This window comes from Lutra lutra, chromosome 7, assembly GCF_902655055.1.
Source record: "Lutra lutra chromosome 7, mLutLut1.2, whole genome shotgun sequence".
Taxonomy (NCBI): Eukaryota; Metazoa; Chordata; class Mammalia; order Carnivora; family Mustelidae; genus Lutra; species Lutra lutra.
In genome coordinates, this window is record NC_062284.1 from 44729189 (window position 1) to 44750942 (window position 21754).

A 21754-nucleotide genomic window follows, 5' to 3' on the forward strand; every position below is an offset into this window, starting at 1 on the left:
CCGATGCCATGATTCCGGATTAACTACTTTTCCCTCCCTGTTCCCAGTCTCCTTCATTCAAATCAGCATCAACGCCTTACTCCTTTAGTGCATTTTATGTTGACCTTCACAAGGAAGTTTAACCTGAGTTACTCAACTGGGGACTTCCTTTCCTTAGCAAATCTGGTTGTATGAGGTCAAGGTCTATTGACATGGCCAAAGGGAACTTTTTATAGTTGTAGTGTCTTATCTTATGGCAAATGAGTGCATTACATCTCAAGACAGGGCAAATAAGTTCTTGGAGAGACTGGAGACAGGTCACTTGTACCCAGTCTCCCAGGTAAGGCACAGGAAACAGGGCTTTGCTATCTTCCACTGATTCCAAATACACACTTTTGCGTCTCCGAAATCAGGATTTCTCTTCGAACCAATGGCATCATATCATTACTGTTGGTCCGAAGTGAAGGCAGCTGTTCCAGGAGATAACCACACCGCTTCTGCCAGACCTCAGGGGCCCCCCAACCTCAGACCATGTGACATCAGATTCTCTGCTTGAGGTTCATTCAGATCACACCGATTGGGCAAATACAGAAAGTACCCCTACGCGAGGACCACCCATCTGGGCTCCTCTTCTCTAGCATTAAGAATGAAACAAACGGGGGTGCCTGGTTGGCTCAGTGGGTTAAAGCCTCTGCCTTCGGCTCAGGTCATGATCTCAGCGGGCTCTCTGCTCAGCAGGGAGCCTGCTTCCTTCTCTCTCTCTGCCTATCTCTCTGCCTACTTGCGATCTCTGTCAAATAAATAAAATCTTAAAAAAAAAAAAAGAATGAAACACACATTTCCTTGCTTTCCCTTTTTGCACGATGGCTTTATTTCTGCTTGCCCTCTCAGGGAGGGTGTCCCAGCTTTGGTGGGGAGGTCAGGCGGTCTCCTATCACACCTGGCTTTTTTCTTTCTTATTTTTGGTATGTAAAATAACAATGCATCGTATATTTGATGAAAATATGGTTTCTTACATTTGATGGAAACTGTTTCTGTTACAAATATTATATGTGATATTTGAAATGATCTAGCATGATAATGGAAACGGAGGTAGGTTTGCATGGGGTCAAAAATCTCAAGTCTCGCCCCAAACCACTTGCCCTCTGTGCCACTATTGGCCATCCCCTCCCCTACCCAGCTCTGCAGGCTGTTGACTAGCCTGGCATCCATCATGGCTCCCCAAGACTCTTGGGACGAAGGCAGAGCTCTTAAATCTGGCAAAGTACCACTGGTCATGCCTTCTCTCCAGCCACATCTACACCATCTACCCACCCTATCCTCTCCCTTCCAGCTTCCATGTCTTCTCCACCACCGAGCCCTGGCCCTGACAGCTCTGTTGTCAGGAACACTTCTTTCTCCCTGTTTTGCTCCCCAGACCTCGCCTCCAGCATCACCACCTCAGGGAGGCCTTCCCCAACTAGATCAAACCCCACTACTGGCTACGCACATTTCTTTCATAGCATGTGTTCCACATGCACTCTTGCACTTGTAGAATGTTCTTGATTAATGTGGGAATCCTTTACCTGACTGTGAACTCCATGAAGGCAGGAGACGAGCCTGTTTTTACTCAACATTGTAACCCCAGTGCCAACCAAGTGACTGGCAGTTGGCACGTGCTCAAACATTATTTGTCAATGGATGGTTGGGTGACCCTGGGCATCTCTGCTCTGGAAGCAGAGAGTAAACTCCTGGAGCCGGGGGCGGTTCCCACTGACTGTGGCCTTGGGCAAGTCAACCTCTCTGTTTCCATATCTCCAAATTGGGAATAACACTTATCCTGCCTATCTGACAAGGGTGTTTTGTGAGTCTGTAAAGTCACTTTGAAATGATACCATCTGGTCCCTCACCCCCAAGCTTCTAGCCCAGTGCTGGGCCCACACTCCACCACGCTCTGTCCCTATGAGCTGGCTGACTGGCTCCTCCAGGGAGATGACCTCACACAGTCCTCAGGGAGGTGTGCTCAAAGCTTGGGATCAAGAGGGGACCCTTGAGCTTGTGCTTCTCGATCTTAAACTCTCATAGAGTTTCTCAGCCCTTTCAGGGCCCCAATGCCCTAAGTACATAAGAAAAGGGACCTTCTTGTCGATTCCTTTTGGTCTTCATTCCTAAAACAAGGTTGGGACCTTTGGCCAGAAGGGGGAAAGGGGGGAAAAGGGGAGATGCTGCCCCTTGCCTCCTGCTTGGCACACTGATCTGCAGACAGGGACAGGGCTGGATAGGAACAGCGAACAGCACCCTTCAGGACCCACTTCTTGGGACAATCATCTAAAAGTATGGGGCATTCTACTCTACCTGGCAGAATACATGAACTAGATGAAGTTGTTAACTTTACCTCTGGAGCTGAACATTACTGTGAAGGTGGACACTTACAGCAGTCTCACTATTGCTTCCCATAGACCTCATCTGAGGGTCTGTCTTCCTGTATCAAACAGCTATGAAAGACCTTGAGGATGTCACTTTCCCTCTCTGTATCAATTTCCTCACAGTTACGTGGAAACAATAGTAACAACAATGCTAATATCACCCACCTTCCTGCTCACAGAGTTCTTTTAAACATCAAAGACATAAGTGCTCCTAAGTGAAAAGTCAGTGCCAGTATAAGGTAATATTTTCTCCATGCATTTTAAATCCCTCCTTCCATAGCAGGAAAGCAGCACACTGGCTTATTGTTATCCCTAAGTTAAGGCAAAGATTCCTCAAGGTCTGCAGTCCCTAAGGCACAGAGGTGGGAAATGAGATGCGAATGAATCCAAGATCACAAATCAATTCTCGAGCATCCCCCTAGGGCCAGCCATCCACCCTCCATTGTGGAGGGGTATTGACTCGCAATTGTTTCAACAGCCTGGCCTCTGCCAGCCACCCTCCCAGAAATCCAGGCTGGTGGGAGGAGGTGCAAAAGGAATAATAGCTAGCACCTTCCTGATTCTGGATCCTGTGAAGGGGGTGGAAGGCTCTGCTATAGACACACACCCCGCGGACTAATTCTAGCTGACATCCTGGCAGGGTGCTCAGAGGCATGCTTCTGCAAATCCTCCAGGATGCATCACGGACTAGATTCTGGTACTCAGGGCTTCAAGCTGGCCAAGGCTTCCTTGCCGGCTGATCTGTCGAGCAGCTCCACTAGGGACTCCCTGGCATCCCTGTGGAACATGGAGCCCAGGCCATCTGTGTTCCTATCCTCCAGCTGGAAGCTGCCTGCCAGTTCCTGGATCCACTGTAGGTCTGCTGAGAGCTCCTGCCTTAAAGCTTCAAACTGTGTCTGCAGATGGTCCAGTTTCCTGGCCATGCTTCCAAGGCCGGCCCCTGTGGCCTGGAGGTCTTCTCGAAAGAGCTTCTTCAAGGACTCCACTTTGCGGAACTCATACTTGAGCTGGGATAGGTCGTGCCGGGCATTCTCGCTCTCCTCTCGGTACCAAGCTTCCTTCTCATTGTATATGGAGACTAGGGCCTCCACATCATCCTGGATGGTGTTGTGGGTCCCTGCCAGGGTACGGCAGCCCTGGTCGACCTGTGCCACGTCCTCTACTACACGGGCGAAACGCTCGAAGTTGACGTATGTGTTATTGGGGGGCATGCTCGAGTGGCATTTGAGGGTGTACTCTCTCAGGCGCTTGGTCTTCAGCTGGGTGGGCTCTGTCTTCTGCTGTTCCTGGGCTCTGACTTCTCTTTTGGACTAGTGGGTGTTTGGATAGAATAGCCAGAATTAAGTTGATGCCCGATCCAAAGGGCAGTTCAAGGTGCAGGCAGAAGGTACACAAGCAGCCTTGTAGTCATTTGCCGCATGCATCAGGCCACAGGGAGGACCACGGTGGGATGAGCATCCCCACGGATGATGACACAGATTCAAGACCACAGGGGTGCTGCCCACATGCTCACCTCAGGGCTGGGGGGACAGGGATCTATGGCCATTAGAGAAGGTCTCCACACACATAGCATTGAGGGAGCTCACACAGACAAGCAGGTGATAGCCAGAACTCTGCAGGCATCTGCTCAAAGGCTGGAGCAGACAAGGCCATGGCTGACTGAGGGAGGCTGAGGGACTGCTCTCCTTCAGGGCCGGCTGGCATGCTGGGCCTCAGCAACTTGGTACACTAAGCCTGAGGACCTCTCTCACTCTGGGCTCAGGGCCCACTCCAAACCTAGAGGGCCCTTGGCCTTCCCCATCCTTTAACGGGCAGATGAACCTACTTCAAAGCATTCCAGCCCACCCTGACCTCCATCTTCCACAGGCCCTACCCTTGCCTGTCTGCTCACTCAGATCATCCTAGCCTCTCCTTGAGATCCAGATGAGTGGGACATCTGGTGATGCCCAGGGAGTGCGCATCTCATCAGTCGGCAGAAGTAGGGCCGTAATCCTGGTCTCCTGATTTGCACCCCAACAAAGTGGGGTTTTTTTTGTTTTGTTTGTTTGTTTGTTTTTATAAGTAGTCTCTACACCCAATGTGGGGCTTGAAGGCTTGAACTCCCAAACCCAAGGTCAAGAGTCACATGCTCTATACCTGAGCCAGTCAGACACTCCTGGGCAAAGTGCTTTTAACTAGTATTTTACTGTAATGTGCCTAGAAAGCAAGACCCTCCCCAGACTAGTGGCTGGGAGGCCAGTTACAACACAGGTTAGGTGGGGCGTCACCTTCGCGCCCCCACCTCCCCAGAGGGAACAGCCTTGCACTGAGGATGACTGCCTGTCCTCCACACTAGGCTGCCATCTCCGAGCCCTGTCCCCTAAGGTTTCAAGGCGCCGGAGAAAGCTGGCTGACTGGTCAGCGTGTCATCCTTTACTCAGAGCCCCGAAAGTCAGAAAGAAAGAGGTTTGGTTACAGAATTGAGGTTTCTAATTGTCTTTGCTTTCTCTCTACAACTTGGGAGTCCTGATTTCTGCTTTGAGAATGACAGTGACATGTCCTCCAAGAAAGCACACTTTGTAAGACAGCCCCAAAGACAAAGTGTTTCAAGGGAGGTTTGTGAAGCCTTCATTTCATAAGTCACCTGAACCTGTGAAATATTAACTTAAACCTATGAACCTATTTGAGCAAACCCAGACTATTTAGCACCCCTGCCTGGCTTTCATCTATCTATGCCCAAGGGTGGGGGTTTCTAGCAAAGGTCTTCCCGTGGGCCCTCTGCATCTGGCCACCCCACCTGGCCCTGGCGATGGATTGCGGACCTCCTGCTGACTGGCACTCCACACCATGCCCTTACCGTGATCCAGGGGTGTCGGAGAGCCTCTTGGATTGTGAGCCGTTTCCTGCAATGAGGATCAGAAAACAGTGACGATCCAGGAGGACAGAAGCTGAGAGCAATGTTCTCCATCTTCACTCTTTGTCAGACCCGCCCTGTGGCATTCTTTGACCACTGCCATTGAACCAGAATGATGAGGAACGCAGAGCTGGTTGGGGAACTGGCTGAACTCCCTGCATTCCAGACAAAGTGGTCCAGGCAGACCCCCTCCATAGAGTGACATTACATAAACCCTCATCTTTGGCCGCAAACTCAAAGGGCCTAACAACACACTCTATGAGACTCACAAGTGCTCTTGTGAGCTGAGTTCTACACAGACCACTAAGCCTCTGTGCTATTCTATTTGCTTCCCAGATCCCTTCTCAGCCCTTCCCTGCTCTGGTAGGGATCTGAACTAGCACTGCCATTAGATGGGGAAACCAGGACCCTACTCTTTTGAGGACCCCATTCTGGCTCTCTCTGAAGTCTGTGGGACCAAGAGGACATGGCCTTCTAGAATCTGTAGATCTCATTCCTGTCCCATCTAGTCCATGCTCTGGGCACCAAGCATCTTACCATTCCCTGCCTACCTCCTGCTTTGACTCTGTAGCTACAGGGCTCTCCCTAGGCCCTAAGAAGGGGTAGGATTAGCATGTCTCCTATTTTCCCACTTACTGACCCCTCTGAGTCCGCCTCCCCCACCAACTCCCATCTGGATTGGTTTAGAAACTGCCACTTTCTTTTTCAAATCCTAGTTCTAGGTGCCTTTGGGACAGACTGGAAAACATAATGTGCCCTAGAGAAATGCAGGCTGACTTCCAAACACATGTGTGTACGTGCATGCACAAACACACCCACACACCCACACACACACACAGACTTATTTGTATTTTGTCAGGAAAGAAAGCAGAAAGACCTGAGCAAGCAAGATGAATGCCAAGTCTCAGCTAATCCACACTTCTCAGCACTTGCCCAGATTAGACAACGATGGTGAATGTGGCAGTCTGTGGCAAAGTAGGGACAGACTGACATGTCTTCAGGAGAGGGGACACGAGAAGATCAGTACCTCAGAAACCCATGCCTTTCTCTGTTATCTTACCGGGTCTCTTTAACCAGAAGCTTCCGAATGAAGTCCTTGGCCAGCTCGCTGGTCTGGCTGAAGAATTCCTCGTCAAAGTCATAACTCACAGCTGTGATATTTGCTAGCGTTTCCTGCTTCGTGTCTCCCAGGAAAGGAGATGCTCCACTTAGGCTGAATACAAAGAGAGGGAATGTGTGACTACTGTAGGTGAGTAGAGGGAGTCAGGGCTGAGGGAGTGAGGGAACCCTGACTCGTACTATTGCATGGGGATGGGAAGCTGCCGGAGGCATCAGCTGCCCCCTCTGGGCAGCCAGTCAGCACTTTCTTGACTGAGTCAGACTCAACCTACTTCATGGAGCTCCCAGTAAGTACGTGATAGAAACTGTGTCCCAGGAACTTGGAAGAGGAGGGGAGAAAACACAGCGAAGACTTCGTAATCTCAAGCAGAATAAAACAGAATATAACAGAAGACCAGACGAAGGTCTGGGGGGAGCACAGGACAGAGGGGACACCCAGTGCAGGCTCCACAGCGGAGCTGACGTTAGTATCAGCTGGGTCTTGAAGAATGAAGAGGTTGTCAGCAGTCAGGGGAGATGAAGTCTTCTAGACTAAGGGAGCAGCCTGAGCCAAGCCTGAGAGGTGTGGAAACAGATGGGCCATTAGAGCGGGAACGGTATGTGAGGTTCCTCTGCAGGGTTTGTCAAGAATGTGTCATTCAGATAATGACTCCCAAATCTACTGTTTCCTGACTCATATTCCAGCTTATGGGATATGTCTCCCTAGATGTGTCATTGTCACTGTGCCCTAAGCTCCCTCCATGAGCTCCCTGCCTTGATGAATGATGTCACTCCACAGATACTCCCAAGCTAGAACACAGGGCTCACCTCTGACCCGCCCATCCCTTTCCTCACCACATCTAACCAGCCTCAAACTCTTGTTGGTTTTACCTACTAAATATCTCCTGAAGGCCATCCCTATCCCCACTGTCGCTTTCTTGGCACAATGGCAGCAAGGTGCACTGGGAAAATTTTGCTATTCCAGACCTGGATTTGAATCTCAGCTCCACTACTCAATAGCTGTGTGAACCTAGGTAAGTTATACAACCTCTCTGTGCTGCAGTTTCCTTCTCCATAAAATGAAGAAAATAAAAGCCTCCACCTCACATGATTGTTACAAAGAATAAATAATACACTGACAATGCTCCAGGCAGTCTTGCCCATACTAAGTGCTCTGGAATCAGTGGCCATGATTTCTGTCTTTGAACACAAAGAACCTTCTATGTCTCCCCATTTTCTATAGGATCACATCTAAACTCCTGAACAGGACATCAGAAGTTAGTCCCTACCACCTCCTCAGTACACTTCACCACACTTACCAGGCACACTGTTTCCTTCCTCAGCAGACAGCCCTTCCCTCCCTTTCCACCTGGAGAATTAATCTCATTCTGTATAGCCCAGCTCAAATGAATCTGTCTCTCCCTCATTAAATCTTCCACAGCCCCAGCAAACCAGTGCCTCTCCCAGCTATGTCTCACAGAGGCGTGTTCAGACACCCAGCGTGACTTTGGTCCCACTGAGTGCGACTTAGCTGTGTGGTGTCTCTCCCGACACGGGAGGCAAGCAGGGCAGACCTCCTTCATGGCAGCATCCTGAGTGCCTGGCCCAGAGCCCACCATGGAGCAGGCACCCAAGAAACAAGAAACTGTGTGGGACTCAAATGAGCTGCAAGAAGGCTATGTGCCTGGTACACACTCAAATTCCTCAATATTTCAGTATGGAAATCAGAGTTTTGAAATTAAAAAAAAAAAAAAAATCAAGGTTTCAAGAGCCAGCACAGAATCTGGAAACATGGAGCAATGGATCCAGTTCTCCTCTGTGTCCAGTTCCTCTGGGGCTTTTCAAAAATACTGATCCCCAGGGACTCCTGGGTGGCTCAGTCCGTTAAGTGTCTGACTCTGGATTTCGGCTCAGGTCATGATCTCAGGGTCCTGGGATGGAGCCTTGTGTGGGGCTCTGTGCTCAGCTGGGAGTCTGCTTGAGTCTCTCTCTTCCTCCTCTACCCCCCTTCCCCCACTTGTGCTCTCTCTGTCTCTCTCTAAAGAGAAATAAATAAACCTTAAAAAAAAACCTGATTAAAAAATACTGATGCCCAGACCCCATCCCTAGCAATTCTGATGTAATAGCTCTGCAGGGGGTTGAGGGCAGTGGTAGTATTACAAGGTCTAATGTGCAGCCAGGATCGCGACCCTCCACATTGTACAGAGCTCCCAGTCTGTGGGCTGCTGGAAAAGTCAGAGAACTGGCGGACAGGGGTTCTGGGTGCTGACGCTCCCACATCACCTCTGGCAGCCGTTAGACTCTGACCCAGTGTGCCCTAAAAATAGCACGTCCCAGGTGCGTGGTCAGGGGCAAAGTGTGGGAAAGCCCCCCTGGAATGAAGACCTACTACTAATCAGCCAGAGCTGCCCAGGTAGTTTGCACGTGTCCGCTTCCTTAACCCACACAGCATACCCGCGGGCAGGAAGTTTGAGATTCCTATTTTTCTGAGAAGGAAAACAGGCCCAGAGGTTAAGTATCTGCCCAAGGCCACACAGATCGAAAGTGGCAGGTTCCCTGCACGTGGGCTACACAGGAAATGACTGCTTGAGCAACTTCATACTTCAGGGCTGGGAATGAGGCTCTAGGGAAAAACGAGAGAGGCTGTGAGAGCCAGGGAAGGCAGGGGAGACCGGGGAGAAAGACTTGGGGTCAGGGAAGGCATGGCCGCCAGAGGGCTGGACCAAGGCTTCTGGGTGAAAGCTGACTTTCTCACGGACATGCAGCCCGGGCGAGGTCGAGTGGGGGATGCTGGGCGGCAGTGGAGATAGGGACAAGGCTCAGCCTCCACGCTGGGGCCAAGCGTCTGAATCGGAGCTGAGAGCACAGACCAGGAGGTGTGAGGTGGGGATCGAACACATCTGGCTCACAATAAATAAGTAAATGGGGAAAATCATTAAATTCAGTCTGCCTGTCTGTCTGGCCCTCTCTGAGTCCTCCCGGGTCCCCTTGATCCAAGCGAGGTCGGAGTCCCGGCATCAAGGATACTTACAGGATGTAGGTGATGACGCCTATGCTCCTGCAAAACAAAGAACAGGCCAGTCAGAGCCACGCGGCTCTGACCCCAGCCCAGCAAGGGACTCCCCTGCACGGTCCCCAGGGGATGTGGTCACCTGCCCCTTCACGGAGGCCTAAAGATGCTATCTCAAGTCCATGGCCCTCTCAGTCCCACTCTTCAGCAGCAGCCTGGGATGTGTGTGGAGTCACTGAGCTCTGGACATTCAGGCTAAGGACCCAAGTTCAGACTCCTGAACTGGCAGGCTGTGACTGGGTAAGTCCCTTATTGTCTCTGAGCCTCTTTCTCCTCATAAAAGGAGCATAATAACTACCTCACAAAACTGCTGGGAGGATTTTAGAAAACCAGGCAATCAAGGTACTTGGCCCCTATCAGGCACTGTTGAGTGAAATGAGTTCTGTCTGTGCAGAAAATCCTCTACAGTACCCCTGGGCCCCAAACCGTGGTTAGAGCCTAAGAGGCTCTGGGCAGTCACTTGGTTGATTAACAGAATGAGCTATTGTTACTATTTCTTTATAATGACTGCGCCAGGTCTCAGGGCTGAGCCTGCACCTGCAGCCTCGCCTCTCCCCTTGTCCCTGCCTCGGCCATGTTCTAAGTGGCCTCAGGTCTGGGCCTGGCTGCCTCCAGCTGCCAGGGCCGTGGGTCCAGCACACATGAGCAGCCAGAGGCTCCGAATGTGTGGAGAAAAGGGTTTTCATGGTCGAGGGGGATGTCAGCCAGAGCCGGGGTCTGAGGCCTGCTGACCTTGAAAGAATCCCTAAGGCACTTAGGTGGCCTGCACAACTTACCACATGTCAGCCTCCAGTCCCAGGGGCTCGTAGTTCACAATTTCTGGAGCTGAAAGAAGCCAGATTGAAGAATCAGCAGGAGAATGAAGATGAGAAGATAAGGCTAGAGAGAATTTTAGGATGTTTGGTGACAAATGTCTCCCTCCTGAATCCTCACTAAGGAAAAATCAGAGCAACAGATGGAGATAATTCTGGGTCTAAGAATCTTGAGAAATGAAGTTGCCTGTTATTCTGGTGGGAAGCTTTTACACAGAAGCCTTGATGGTGGGGGAGAGGAACACCCTGAAGAGAAAGTGCAGGGTGGCGTGAGGAAGATGCAGGAAGGGGAAATGGGGCCTAGCAACAAGGCCTGCTTTAGAACTCTCTGGTGGAAACCAGGCAGGTCAGCACTGGAAGGTGATAATGAAGAAAAGAAGGTAGAAAGGGAATCCAAATCCCTGAGTCTGGTCTGAAAGAGGGGCACCTCCCTACTGAGGAGAATGAAGACATTCTGGGGCCAATGAGATGATGAGCCTGAGGTGCCCCAGGGACATCCAGACAAAGATGTCCTGGGAACAGGAGAGGGAGGCAGAGCCGTCAAATCTGAAGTCATTGTACAGGTGGAAACAGGAGATACGTGGATGATGTGGTGACCAGGAGTGGGTGCAGAGTCTAGGAAAGAAGATTCTACCCACTGCAGAAGAGGGCCAAGTGCTGCGTGAAGGTCAAACACACGAGCACTTGGAAAGTGAGTAGTGTCTAGAGAGTGACGGGATGGTAGATGTAGAAATAAGAGTGTAGATCACACCATAAAAAAAAGCTTGGCCATGAAATGGAGGAGAAAGAGAGGTGAGTAGCTAGAGAAGAGAGAAGGGCTGAGCCTGTCTGATCATAATGGAAAAAAGGGAGAGAGCAGGAAAGGCTACGTTTGTTCATCTAGAACAATAGCAAACCCACAGAATCTATGGGGTGTGCCCACCTTCCCACCACTCTACTTCAAGACACAAGGAAACACTTTTCTGGCTCTGCTTATTTTTTAGCTTCTTAAAAATTATGTCTTACTGCATATGATGTAGTCACCTGCCCCCCCAACCTAACATTATGCTTCTAGTGTTCACTCAGGGTTCATCCGTGGTCTTTCTTTTTCACTGCTATGTAGTAGTCCACGGTGCGAACATATAGCGTTTTCTCCTCAGTGATCATTTGGATGGTTTCCACTTCTTTTCTCATCAGAACAACACTGTTATGAACTTTTTGCACACGTCTCCTCACAAACATGAAAGACTTCCTCTCGGACAGTGATTCAAGGTGCAGTCTGAAGACAGTCACTGGTCCAGACACAGTGGTACAAAAATTGGGAGTAAGCATTTAGAAACCCACAGAGCAACCTGACGTTGCCATGACATTCAAATTGTGATAATTTTTCTAGGGGTTTATTTTTCCAGTATCTTACTGAAAAAGCAGTCCCGGACAGATTGAAAACATTTTTTTTTTTTCAGTCTTTCACCACAGAGAGTTTGAGAAACACAACTCACTTTCTAGGCTTGTCTGCTTGATATGCATATACACTCACTTCTGTCCTCTGTGTGCTTTTATTGGTCCATTTTCTTCTGTGCTTTTCTTCTTCTTCCTTGTTTTTTTTTTCTTTGATAGTTTTTTAAATTAATTTTCCTATTGTTTCCCCCTCTACTTACATTTTTGTAATGGCCACCCTTGAGACTTTAGGATGGCTATCTAACAAATTCTAACATAAAGCAGTGTTTTGACCTTCTTCTAACAATACAAGAACCTTAAAACACTCATTTAAGCCCTCTGTCCTAACATCATTTTCTTCCATTTTTAGTTCTTTTTTTAACCCCACAAACATCATCATCATTATTTTAAACAGAAAATGTTTATATTTGTCCAATGTTTACTCATTTCTTTGCTCTTATTACTTCTTGCATTGAGACTTTCCCTCAAAAGGTCATTAATTCACAAGCACATCTTTGGTAGTTCCATTAATACATGCTTGTTGGTGGTTAATTATTTCATGGTTTGTCTTTCTTGTTGTTCACTTTTGATTTTTTGTTTTTTGCTGTGTTTTGTCTGAATCATTTACCCTCTTTCTTGAAATATAACATTCCTGGGTATGCAGTTAGGGGTCCTTTTTTTTTTTTTTTGAGTATGTAATTGACTTTATTAAGCAATTCATGAATCAATCAGCATCCCACCTAGCAAGTAAAGAGATGCTCCCTAATTACTGTTTTTTAAAATTTTTCCTCAGTTCTTGGAAGATAATATTCTATTGGACATTGGTTTCCATTGTTGTTTTGAGAAGTATGCTGTCAGTCTAATTTTTTTTAATTTGTATTGATTGATTGATTGATTGGTGATCTGTCTTTTCTCTCTGGCTGCTTTTAAGATCTCTTTGTTTTTGGTACCTTATAGTTTAACTGTAATGTCAACTATAGTATAACTATAATGGATTTATTTTTATTGTTTTCTGTTCGATATACATTGTCCTTTCTGTAACTGGGCGTGCATGATTTTACAACTCTTCTGGAAATTCTCAGCAATTTTCTTCAAATGCTGCTCCTCTTTTGTCTTCATTCCCTCCTCTGGGATTCCAAACAGACCTATGTTAGTTAAGCTTTCCATTTTTACCCTCTTATACTTGTCCTCTATTTCATATTTTCATGTCTTTGTCCTTCAGTGGTATTCTAGTTAATTATTTTTCAGCTCTGCCTTTCAATTCTTCAATTTTCTCTTCAGCAGTGTAAACCTTCTGTGTAACTCATTCACTGAATTTTAAATTTCTAGGAGTATATGTTAAATCTCTCAAATTTCTATCTGGTTCTTTCTAGAATTTGCCTGTTCATTTTTGACAGCCTCTTGTTGCTCATTCTTGTGTTTCTTTTATTTCTATATACATTCCATTTATTCTGTAGTCAACCTGTGATAATTTCAGTATCTTATGTCCTCAGACGTCTAAGTCTTACTTGTCTCTCATTGAAATGCTGATACGCACCTTTGGGAGAGGTCCTCCTACTGAATTCCTCTGCGGCTCCCAGACCCAGCTCTAAGTTCATTTCACTGGCTTTGGAGGTGGGGTTAGTGGTGCTGGAGGAGTTACTACACTTAAACACTTCTCTTATTTGCTATGAGTCCAGAATTTCCTTAAAAAGAATATTTTCCTCAAGAATCCAGTTTTGTAGCAGGAAGGCTTTTGGAAGACTGGATCCACTACACTCCTAGAGGCTGACTAGTTACTTTTCAATACTGTGTCTCAGGTTCAAATTTCAAAGGAATGGTGGGAGTAGGACAAGTGATTATAACCCTACTTCTCAGGAGTCCTGGGTAAAGAAAGTCATTCTAATTTGGACACGGACCTAGAAAAATCACCCTATATATCTGTAAGGTACAAACAAAACCATTTCTGGGCTAGAGCTGAGTCATATGGGCTCATCAGAGTCAACTGTGGGCATCTCTTTCCAACTCTGAATTCAGTGACCGGTTAAAATTGGTAGCTTAAAATTGGCAAATGCTATAAATTAGGGTTGTATTTTGTGTTGAGACCCAGTTGTTAGACATTTAACAGCATAGCAGTGGAAAAAAACCCTCCATAGTTTGGCCTACTCGTCAATATCCCACTCACATGGCTAGTCTGATATGAACTTCCTACTCCATCCAGAGTGGACAGTGAACCATCCCCAATAAATGCACTAATTCTGGCCCTACACCCTGCTATAAACGACTGAACCTGGGATGTGCTCCTCCTCTACCCTGACTCTGTCCCCATCCCTCTTCAGACACTTCTCTCATCCATAACACCAGTCCTTTGTCTCTGTTTGACTCAAGGGCATGACTGATCCCACTGACTCTGCCAGAGTGGATATCTTATTTGAACAGGCTTCCAGAGATAACTCCATCATTCACTTTATAATTAATCATATGCTGTCTTGTGTCACTTCTTCCACTCTTGCCCTGAATTTCTAGCTGAACCATTTACTGTTGATTAACACTTGGTTTGAACTTAACCAAGTACATAGACGCATTTTACCACACACGTGAATAGAGGGAAGCAACTGCTATCTTGGACAAAGTTCAAGAATGGTTGTCTTGTGGCCCAGGTTCAAGTTGATTGTGCCACCAGCTCATTGTGTGACCTTGGATGTGTCATTCTGAGTGTGCCTCCTTGCTATCACTGTGTCCCTAGTATCTCACCAAACATCTGTCATAAAGTAGATGAAGAGGGGCGCCTGGGTGACTCAGTGGTTTAAGCTGCTGCCTTCGGCTCAGGTCATGATCTCAGGGTCCTGGGATCGAGTCCCATATCGGGCTCTCTGCTCAGCAGGGAGCCTGCTTCCCTCCCTCTCTCTGCCTGCCTCTCTGTCTACTTGTGATCTCTCTCTGTCAAATAAATAAATAAAATCTTTAAAAAAAAAAAAAGTAGATGAAGAATAACCATTGGTTGAACTCAACTGACATCCTGTAGCCTTCCAATTCCACACTTGTTAAACTAGATCGATGACCCAAACAGATCCTTCTAGCACTGTTACTTGGTGGTTTGATGTCTTATTTCAACAACTAAATTGCACGCCCCCTGGGGGCAAGATCTTTTTAGAAAGACAACCCAGTGTAACCAAAAGAGCACAGGCTTTGATGTTAGATGTATCTACATTTTTTTTTAAAAGATTTTATTTATTTATTTGACAGACAGAGAGAGATCACAGTAGGCAGAGAGGCAGGCAGAGAGAGGAGGAAGCAGGCCTCCCGCCGAGCAGAGAGCCGGATGCAGGGCTTGATCCCAGGACCCAGGGACCATGACCTGAGCTGAAGGCAGAGGCTTAACCCACTGAGCCACCCAGGCACCCCTAGATGTATCTACATTTGAATCTTAGCTTTACAACCTACTCGTCGTTTTGCCATGAACAAAGCATTTGATAGAGAAAATAATTAAATCTGCTTTATGAGGTTGTTTGAAGATTAACTGAGATAATGTTTGTAGGACCCCCAGCATAGTGCCTGGCACACAGCAATATTCCCCTACCCTGGGGTCTTTGGGTCCTTGACAGCACCCTTCTAGAAGAGCCGTAGCACTGGCATGTGTGACCCGAAAATCCAGCAGAAGGGATGATCTGACACATTCTGTTTTCCTTTTTGATTAGATTGTGGTCAGAAGTTTCCGCCTCCAGGTTTTGAGGAGACCATGCCCTCCCTCCATTTCCAAGACCACTCTATCTCCCAAAGCAGAGAGAGACAGTGGTCCTCGATTCTCATTCCTCTCCCCTCTTCAAGGCTGCCTCTCTAGGACCCCCAACCTGCACAGTCCTAGTCCCATGAGGTGGCTTCTGGGGCCTGAGCCAAGGCTGAGAGAATGAGAGGGAAGACACAGCTGCACGAATAAAGGCCAGGCACACAGGAGAGGTGAGTGGGTGGATCTGGCATTTGGCAGATGATTTCCCTTTTCCTTTTCAGGAAATCAAAAGCTGCTCCAGAGAAACTTGAGTTTATGGGAATGCCAGAGGGCAAGTTAATTTTAAATCTTCACAATAAATTCAATGAAGAGCAGGGGGTGGGGCCAGCTTTCGGAGAGTTTGGCTCTGCAAAGGCCTTTTCTGGCCTCCCCCTCCCACTGGGTGCTCAAAGCCAACACCCAGACCCTTACCCAGAAAACCAGCAGGACATTTCCTTCCCCACCCATTATATTTCTAAGGGGGAGGGTCTCCAAGGCACCCTCTCTCAGCCTAGAGACCACACAGCCCTAGACACAGGGGGTTTGTTCCCAGACTTTCTCTACCTTTGGATCCCAGATGCTTAGGTGGGAGAGAAGCAGGCCTAAAACTCACCAACAAATTCTGGCGTCCCAAAAATGTTCTTAAATTCAACTCCATCTTCTATTTCATGAGCCAGGCCAAAGTCAATCAGCTTGATGTGTGGAATGGGAATATTCTTGTCTAACAACATAATGTTTTCTGGCTGGAGAACAAAAAAAAAGAAAAAAAAAGAAGGAAGGAAAGAAAGGAAGAAAAGACATTAATTAAAGCCCTGTTTTGTGTTTTCACTTTGGGGTTAGGGTGGAGTTTGGTGTTCTTTTTTAGAAGACTCAAACTCTTTCTTGGTTTTGTGTCTTGTCTTTTCCTGTGAACTCAAAAACAGGCACAGCGCTGAGGGCAAGGCCTGGGTTGCACCAAACCTGCTGTTCACAGCAGAAGCGGAGACCTTAACTTCGGTCCCATTTCTGTCTCTGAATGGCAGATCCCTTTAATGCAGTACCTCTGTTTCCCGATCTGTTAAATGGGGCCAGGGAAAAACTTGCAGCATTTCCTGTAAACAAAACCACTGCCCCTATGTGAGGATGGGAGGGGTGGGAGCCTCGCAGTCTAGCCTCGGTTTACACTTGGCTTATTAACCTCTGTCTTCCTGACCACCTCTTTTCCCCGGCTGGCCAGCTTCCTGTTGACAAACTCCCCTCCTCTGGACTGTGTAGCTCACACTTCTCTATGTGTCTAACTAATTTTGGCCCTCGGCAGGACACAGGAAAAAAAATGCACCTGATTTCCAGGGAAAATACCAGCTGCCCAGGCTATCCCCAGTGTCACAAACAGCTGTCAGATCGGATGCAACCCTGCGGGTACGTGTCAATAGGGGGATGGTCCTGCCCTGGCCTCACACGCCACAGGCTCTCAGTGAGGACAGAACAGGAGCCTACCCTTCTCACTCCCACCCAGCTGCCCAGAGTTCACAGTGGGGGAACAGGTCGCTCAGCTTCACCAAGTCCCATTCCACTCCCCACCATGATGGTCTTAGACTCCATTCCAAGTGGAATGTCCTGAAAACATTCATCCGCACCAAAACATCAAATGTCACAGCCGCATATTCATAATAGTCTCAAAGTGAAAACAAGACAAATGTCCATCAACTGGTGAATATGGTATATCCATGTATACTATTCCACCATAAAGAGGAATAAAGGCAAAGAAAAAATAAAAAGGAATGAAGTATTGATATTTCAACATGGATGAATCTTGCAAACATCCCACTCGGGCACCTGGGTGGCTCAGTCGCAGGGTGCTTGGATAGAGTCCCACATCCGGCTCCCTGCTGAATGTAGAGTCTGCTTCTCCCTCTCCCTTTGTCCCTCCCTCCACTTGTGCTATTTCTCTCTCTCTCTCTGTCAAAGAAAAAAATAAAATCTTTAAAAAAGAAAAAGAAAACCTTAATGCCAAGTGACACAATCAGTCACAAAATACCATGCATTGTAGGATTCCACTGATACAAAATACCCTGACTAGGTAAATCTGTAGAAACAGAAAGTGGATTAGTAGTTGCCTAGGACTGGGGGAAAGGGGAGTGACTACTAATGGGTAACAGGACTTTTTTTTTTTAATTTTTTTTTTTTTAAGATTTTACTTATTTATTTGACAGAGAGAGATCACAAGTAGATGGAGAGGCAGGCAGAGAGAGAGAGAGAGAGAGAAAGAAGCAGGCTCCCTGCTGAGCAGAGAGCCCGATGCGGGACTCGATCCCAGGACCCTGAGATCATGACCTGAGCCGAAGGCAGCGGCTTAACCACTGAGCCACCCAGGCGCCCTTTTTTTTTTTTTTTTTTTTTTGAGTGACAAAGATTTTCTAAAATTGATTTCGGCATTGGTTGCACAACTTTGTAAACTGTACACTTTACATGGGTGAGTGGTAAAGTATGTGACTTATTATCTCAATAAAGCAGTTTTAAATAAATAAAGGTAAATAAACAAATACATGTTTAAGAAAATCAAGTGTCCCTATTTCTAGAAGTCCTGAAGAATTTCCCACCTTGTACCTTTGCTCACATTATTTGAGCTACCTAGAAACCCTTCTGCTTGATCTGCCCATCAAAATCCTAGCTGGGCTTCTAAGTCTAACTCAACTCAGCTAGTCTTAAAAGCTTTCCTCAAAGGGAGGAACTGAGTACCGTCCCCCACCCCCGCCTCACACACAGCCCAGAAATGAATTCTCCTCCCCAGTCCCCTTGGTGCTTATTTTAACCTTTTGGTTATGACATTTGTCACACTCTCCTTTGCCCACAGTCCTTGCTGTCACTGTCCTAGCTCCTCTACCAGACCCTCAGCTGGAGGGAGGATTGGGGTCTTTGCTTGTTGACCCCTGCAGTGCAGAGCACGGAGACTGGCAGGCTGAGGGTGGTCCTAACTGTTAGCCGAACTGATTCTCAGTCTGGCTGGAAGACAGTCTAGGTGCCACATCCCAAACTTCCTGGCTCCCCAAAGTCTCTGAGACCTCATGTCAGAGTGGCTGGAAACTTTCACTCGAGGAGGCTGGCTGAAGCCTCCCCTGACTTTGAAAATAAATAATACATTCCCTTTTGCTTTTTTTTTTTTTTTTAAGCTTGTTTATCCTTTTTCCCCTCTGGAGATTTCTCTCCACTTTATTTTGAAAATGTGTCAAAGTCCTTTCCCAAGGCAAAGCAGGGTCTTTGGCCCTGCAGAAAGGACAGTAGGGACAGGGGAGGTCAGGAAGTAGGACCTGGACAGATGGCCCCACTCCAGTACCCCCAGTACAGCCCTCCAATGGCTGCGCATGGACTCCAAGTGTCCTGGAACCCCATTCAGGGAGCTGTGCCCTCCCCACTGCCCACCATCACCCCGGCGGGTGGGGGCGGGGAGCTTCTCCTCCCCCCATTCCACCATATTCTTTAGTCACATTATTGGTAACTTCCCCTTCTCTCCAGGCAATGGCCCTGAGGCTTGTCTCTGGGACTGAGGGTCAGGGCCTGAGGCTTCCTGATGAGCAGTGTGCTCAGGCCGCAGCCCACGCTACATGGGGACGGGAGCTGCGCAGACAAATGCAGTCATGCCAGACCCCCAGAGATGACCCCCAGAATTATGGAGCAGCAGGAACTGGGTGGGGAACACCACGGAAGAAGGAAGAACCATGTGAGGCTGAATTCTCCCAGGCAGCACTGCTCTGAGAGGTGAGAAGCATCCTTCCCTTATGGCCTCTCACCTCTGCGACCCACAGTCCAGAGAAACAACTTCTCCACCGGCTTGTGAAAACCTCAGGGCCAGGCCACATTTTCTCACCCAAGTACTACCTGGCCTCACAAGTTCTTGTCCACCCTGAGAACCTAACACACAGCAGGTGACTTCACCCCCACTTGGAACATTCTTCCTGCACAGTCCCAATCCCCAACCTGCTTTATTTCCTCTTCACATTTCAGTAAAAATAGTCTCTCCTCCAGAAGGCCGACACGTGGGCACACACATTCCACCCCCCTGTCCCCATAACACCCCGTGCCTCCCCAATTCCAGCGTCTCTTCCCCCATCTCAAGGTGACAGCTTACTTCTCTGTCTCCCCACACTGAGCTACAAGCTTCCTGAGAGTTTTGTTCCTCCCCTTGCTACAAAGCCTGGCATCCACCAGGTGCTCAGTAAATGTCTGGGGAGTGAGGACAGCTGTCATTTGGCTGCACTGTGCTAACCAAGCACATGACATACTTTACACCTCATTGAACCCTCCCCCCCCATCTTATGCAGTGGATGCCATCATTCCTCGGTTTCAGAAAGAAAAACCAAGACCAAAAGACTGACTTGTGAAGATAAGGCTTAAACCTCTATCTGTTGAACTGCAAAACTTCTGCTCCTAACAATAGAGGAAAGGATCTCCCTTCCCTGGGGCTCAAGTGTCCTGGGAATCTCTCCCAGGGAGAAGTGGGAATGCTGCTTGGGCCTGGCAACCTAGGGCAGCCTTGTACCCTGGCACAGCGGGAATGTTCTGCTGGGTGGGCAGGCCCTGGACCCCTGTTCTGCCCTCCATCACTCACACCCTGGCCCATTTGGACCAAATGTACTTTTAGGTTCAGACCTGCCCTGACTGGGAGTAAACAGGAAAATAGCTCCTATATCTGTAGCTTCTCTTGCTTTCGGAAGGGCTTCCTTCTTGCTATCCCAGCCTCCATGAACCCAACCTGATGCCACCCAGGAGGCAAGGCAGGGGCTGACATCTTCTGAACAATTTCCAAGGCAAGCAGCAAACAATAGCTCCACATCATCTTTGCAACCGCTCTCAGGGGTAGGCACTGTCAACATCCCCACTTCACAGATGACGAAACAGAGGCTCAGGGGGCTAAAGCACTGGCCCAAGATCCAACACCTCATAATGGCAGAGTCTCGGGGTGGGTTTCCCAGGCAGTCCAGGCCCTGCTTGCCACCACATCACCCAATTTGGTTAACTACCTTCAGTGGTCCCACTGACCAGGAGAGAAAGCTCAAATGCCCTGCCTGATATTTGAGGCAATGAGGCTCTGCACTGAGGGTTCCATGCCACCTTCCCAGCCTCATCTCCCCTCATTTCCTTGCACCTGCCCCCTCTCCCCTCTAGGTGGCTACTACCACACCCAGAGAGACAGCTCGGTTCCATCCTTTGCTCTGGCTTTTCCCCTTGCCTGGAATGCCTTTCCTCCTCCTCTTCACACTTTCAGGGACTATGCCTCAACCCTGCCTCCTTCTACTGCCTTACTTTTCAATGAAGCGGCCCCTGACCTTGGGCTCTAACCCCCTTGGCGCTGACAATGCTTATGAGCAAGTGGTCCTCAGTTGTAGGCTGTCTCTCATATTGGGACATCGCTGCTCTCCCGGGTGGTGGCCTCCCTGGGAAATTTCAGATCAGCGCTAAGTTTCTTGGCGTCCCCTATGGTATCTTGTGTCCTGCACACACCCCTGAAATATGCTGACATGCACTGAAAGAAGTGGGAGTTAGCGGTCCTTCTCTTTCTGCCCTGTGGAAGTCCTCCACCACCCTTGGGGGGCTGCCCTAGGGCACTCCTCCCCATGGGGGCCGCTGTAGGGCTGGGTCAGGAGGGACCATGACTGAGGGAGGATCCCCAAGGGTAGCCTGAGGGCCAGCAAAGCAGCAGCTCCCCCAAGGGCTTTTTCTCAGCTTCTCTGCTTCCCCCTTCCCAAACAGGGTAGGGCACTAGAAAAGATCCCGGGCCTGCGTACTGGGAAATTCCGGGTTCACCTCCACCATACAAGGCCATGTGAACTGAAGCATGCCACTTCCTCTCTCTGGGCCTCAGCACCCCCAGTTCTAAAATAGACACTGGATGAGATCCAGAGCCCCTTCGAGCTCTAGCCTCTGCAGTTGCAAGGTGGCACAACATCTCAAGCTGGTTGGGCAAATTCCCACTCCTCCGGGCCCCAAGTAGGACATACGAAAGGCTCAGGTCTCCTGTCTCTGGGTCAGGAAGGAAGAACAGGCCACTGTGACCACAGACTGCTGGGTCCAAGCCAGGCTGCCCTCTGGGGTAGTATGATCCTACCCATCTGTCCTTCTCCAGCTTTATTTGCTTTGACCAAATACTACCCACATACTTGACATCACCTCCAAAGCATGGCTACAAGGAGGGATTCCTACAGGTGCCACCACTGCCCAGCACAGGGCTTGTGGAGTTGCTACCACGAGGCGAAACTGCCCTCACCTGTCAAAACAAACCCACCCAGCTCAGCCCACGAGGCAGGCAGCTGTGGGAGAGGCCAACATGCCCCACCGTGTCCCAGTGGATTTGATCAGAGG

The 21754-nt window shown here is 48.5% G+C and overlaps 1 protein-coding gene across 4 annotated transcripts in view; it reads right to left on the reverse strand.

Annotated features, from left to right (window-relative positions):
• The window catches only part of DAPK2 (death associated protein kinase 2), a 119087-nt gene that overhangs the window by 9655 nt on the left and 87678 nt on the right, over nt 1-21754 (reverse strand). For 2 of the 4 annotated variants that reach the window (XM_047738540.1, XM_047738541.1), the window contains exons 5-10: nt 16032-16161; nt 10222-10270; nt 9407-9433; nt 6338-6490; nt 5221-5266; nt 823-3694 (exon numbers count right to left, since the gene is read on the reverse strand). In XM_047738540.1, coding sequence (XP_047594496.1) covers nt 3086-3694; nt 5221-5266; nt 6338-6490; nt 9407-9433; nt 10222-10270; nt 16032-16161 — 1014 coding nt within the window. In that variant the 3' untranslated portion in view covers nt 823-3085. Of the gene's footprint in view, nt 1-822; nt 3695-5220; nt 5267-6337; nt 6491-9406; nt 9434-10221; nt 10271-16031; nt 16162-21754 lie in introns of those variants that run through there. The other 2 variants (XM_047738542.1, XM_047738543.1) reach the window with 1 other exon arrangement.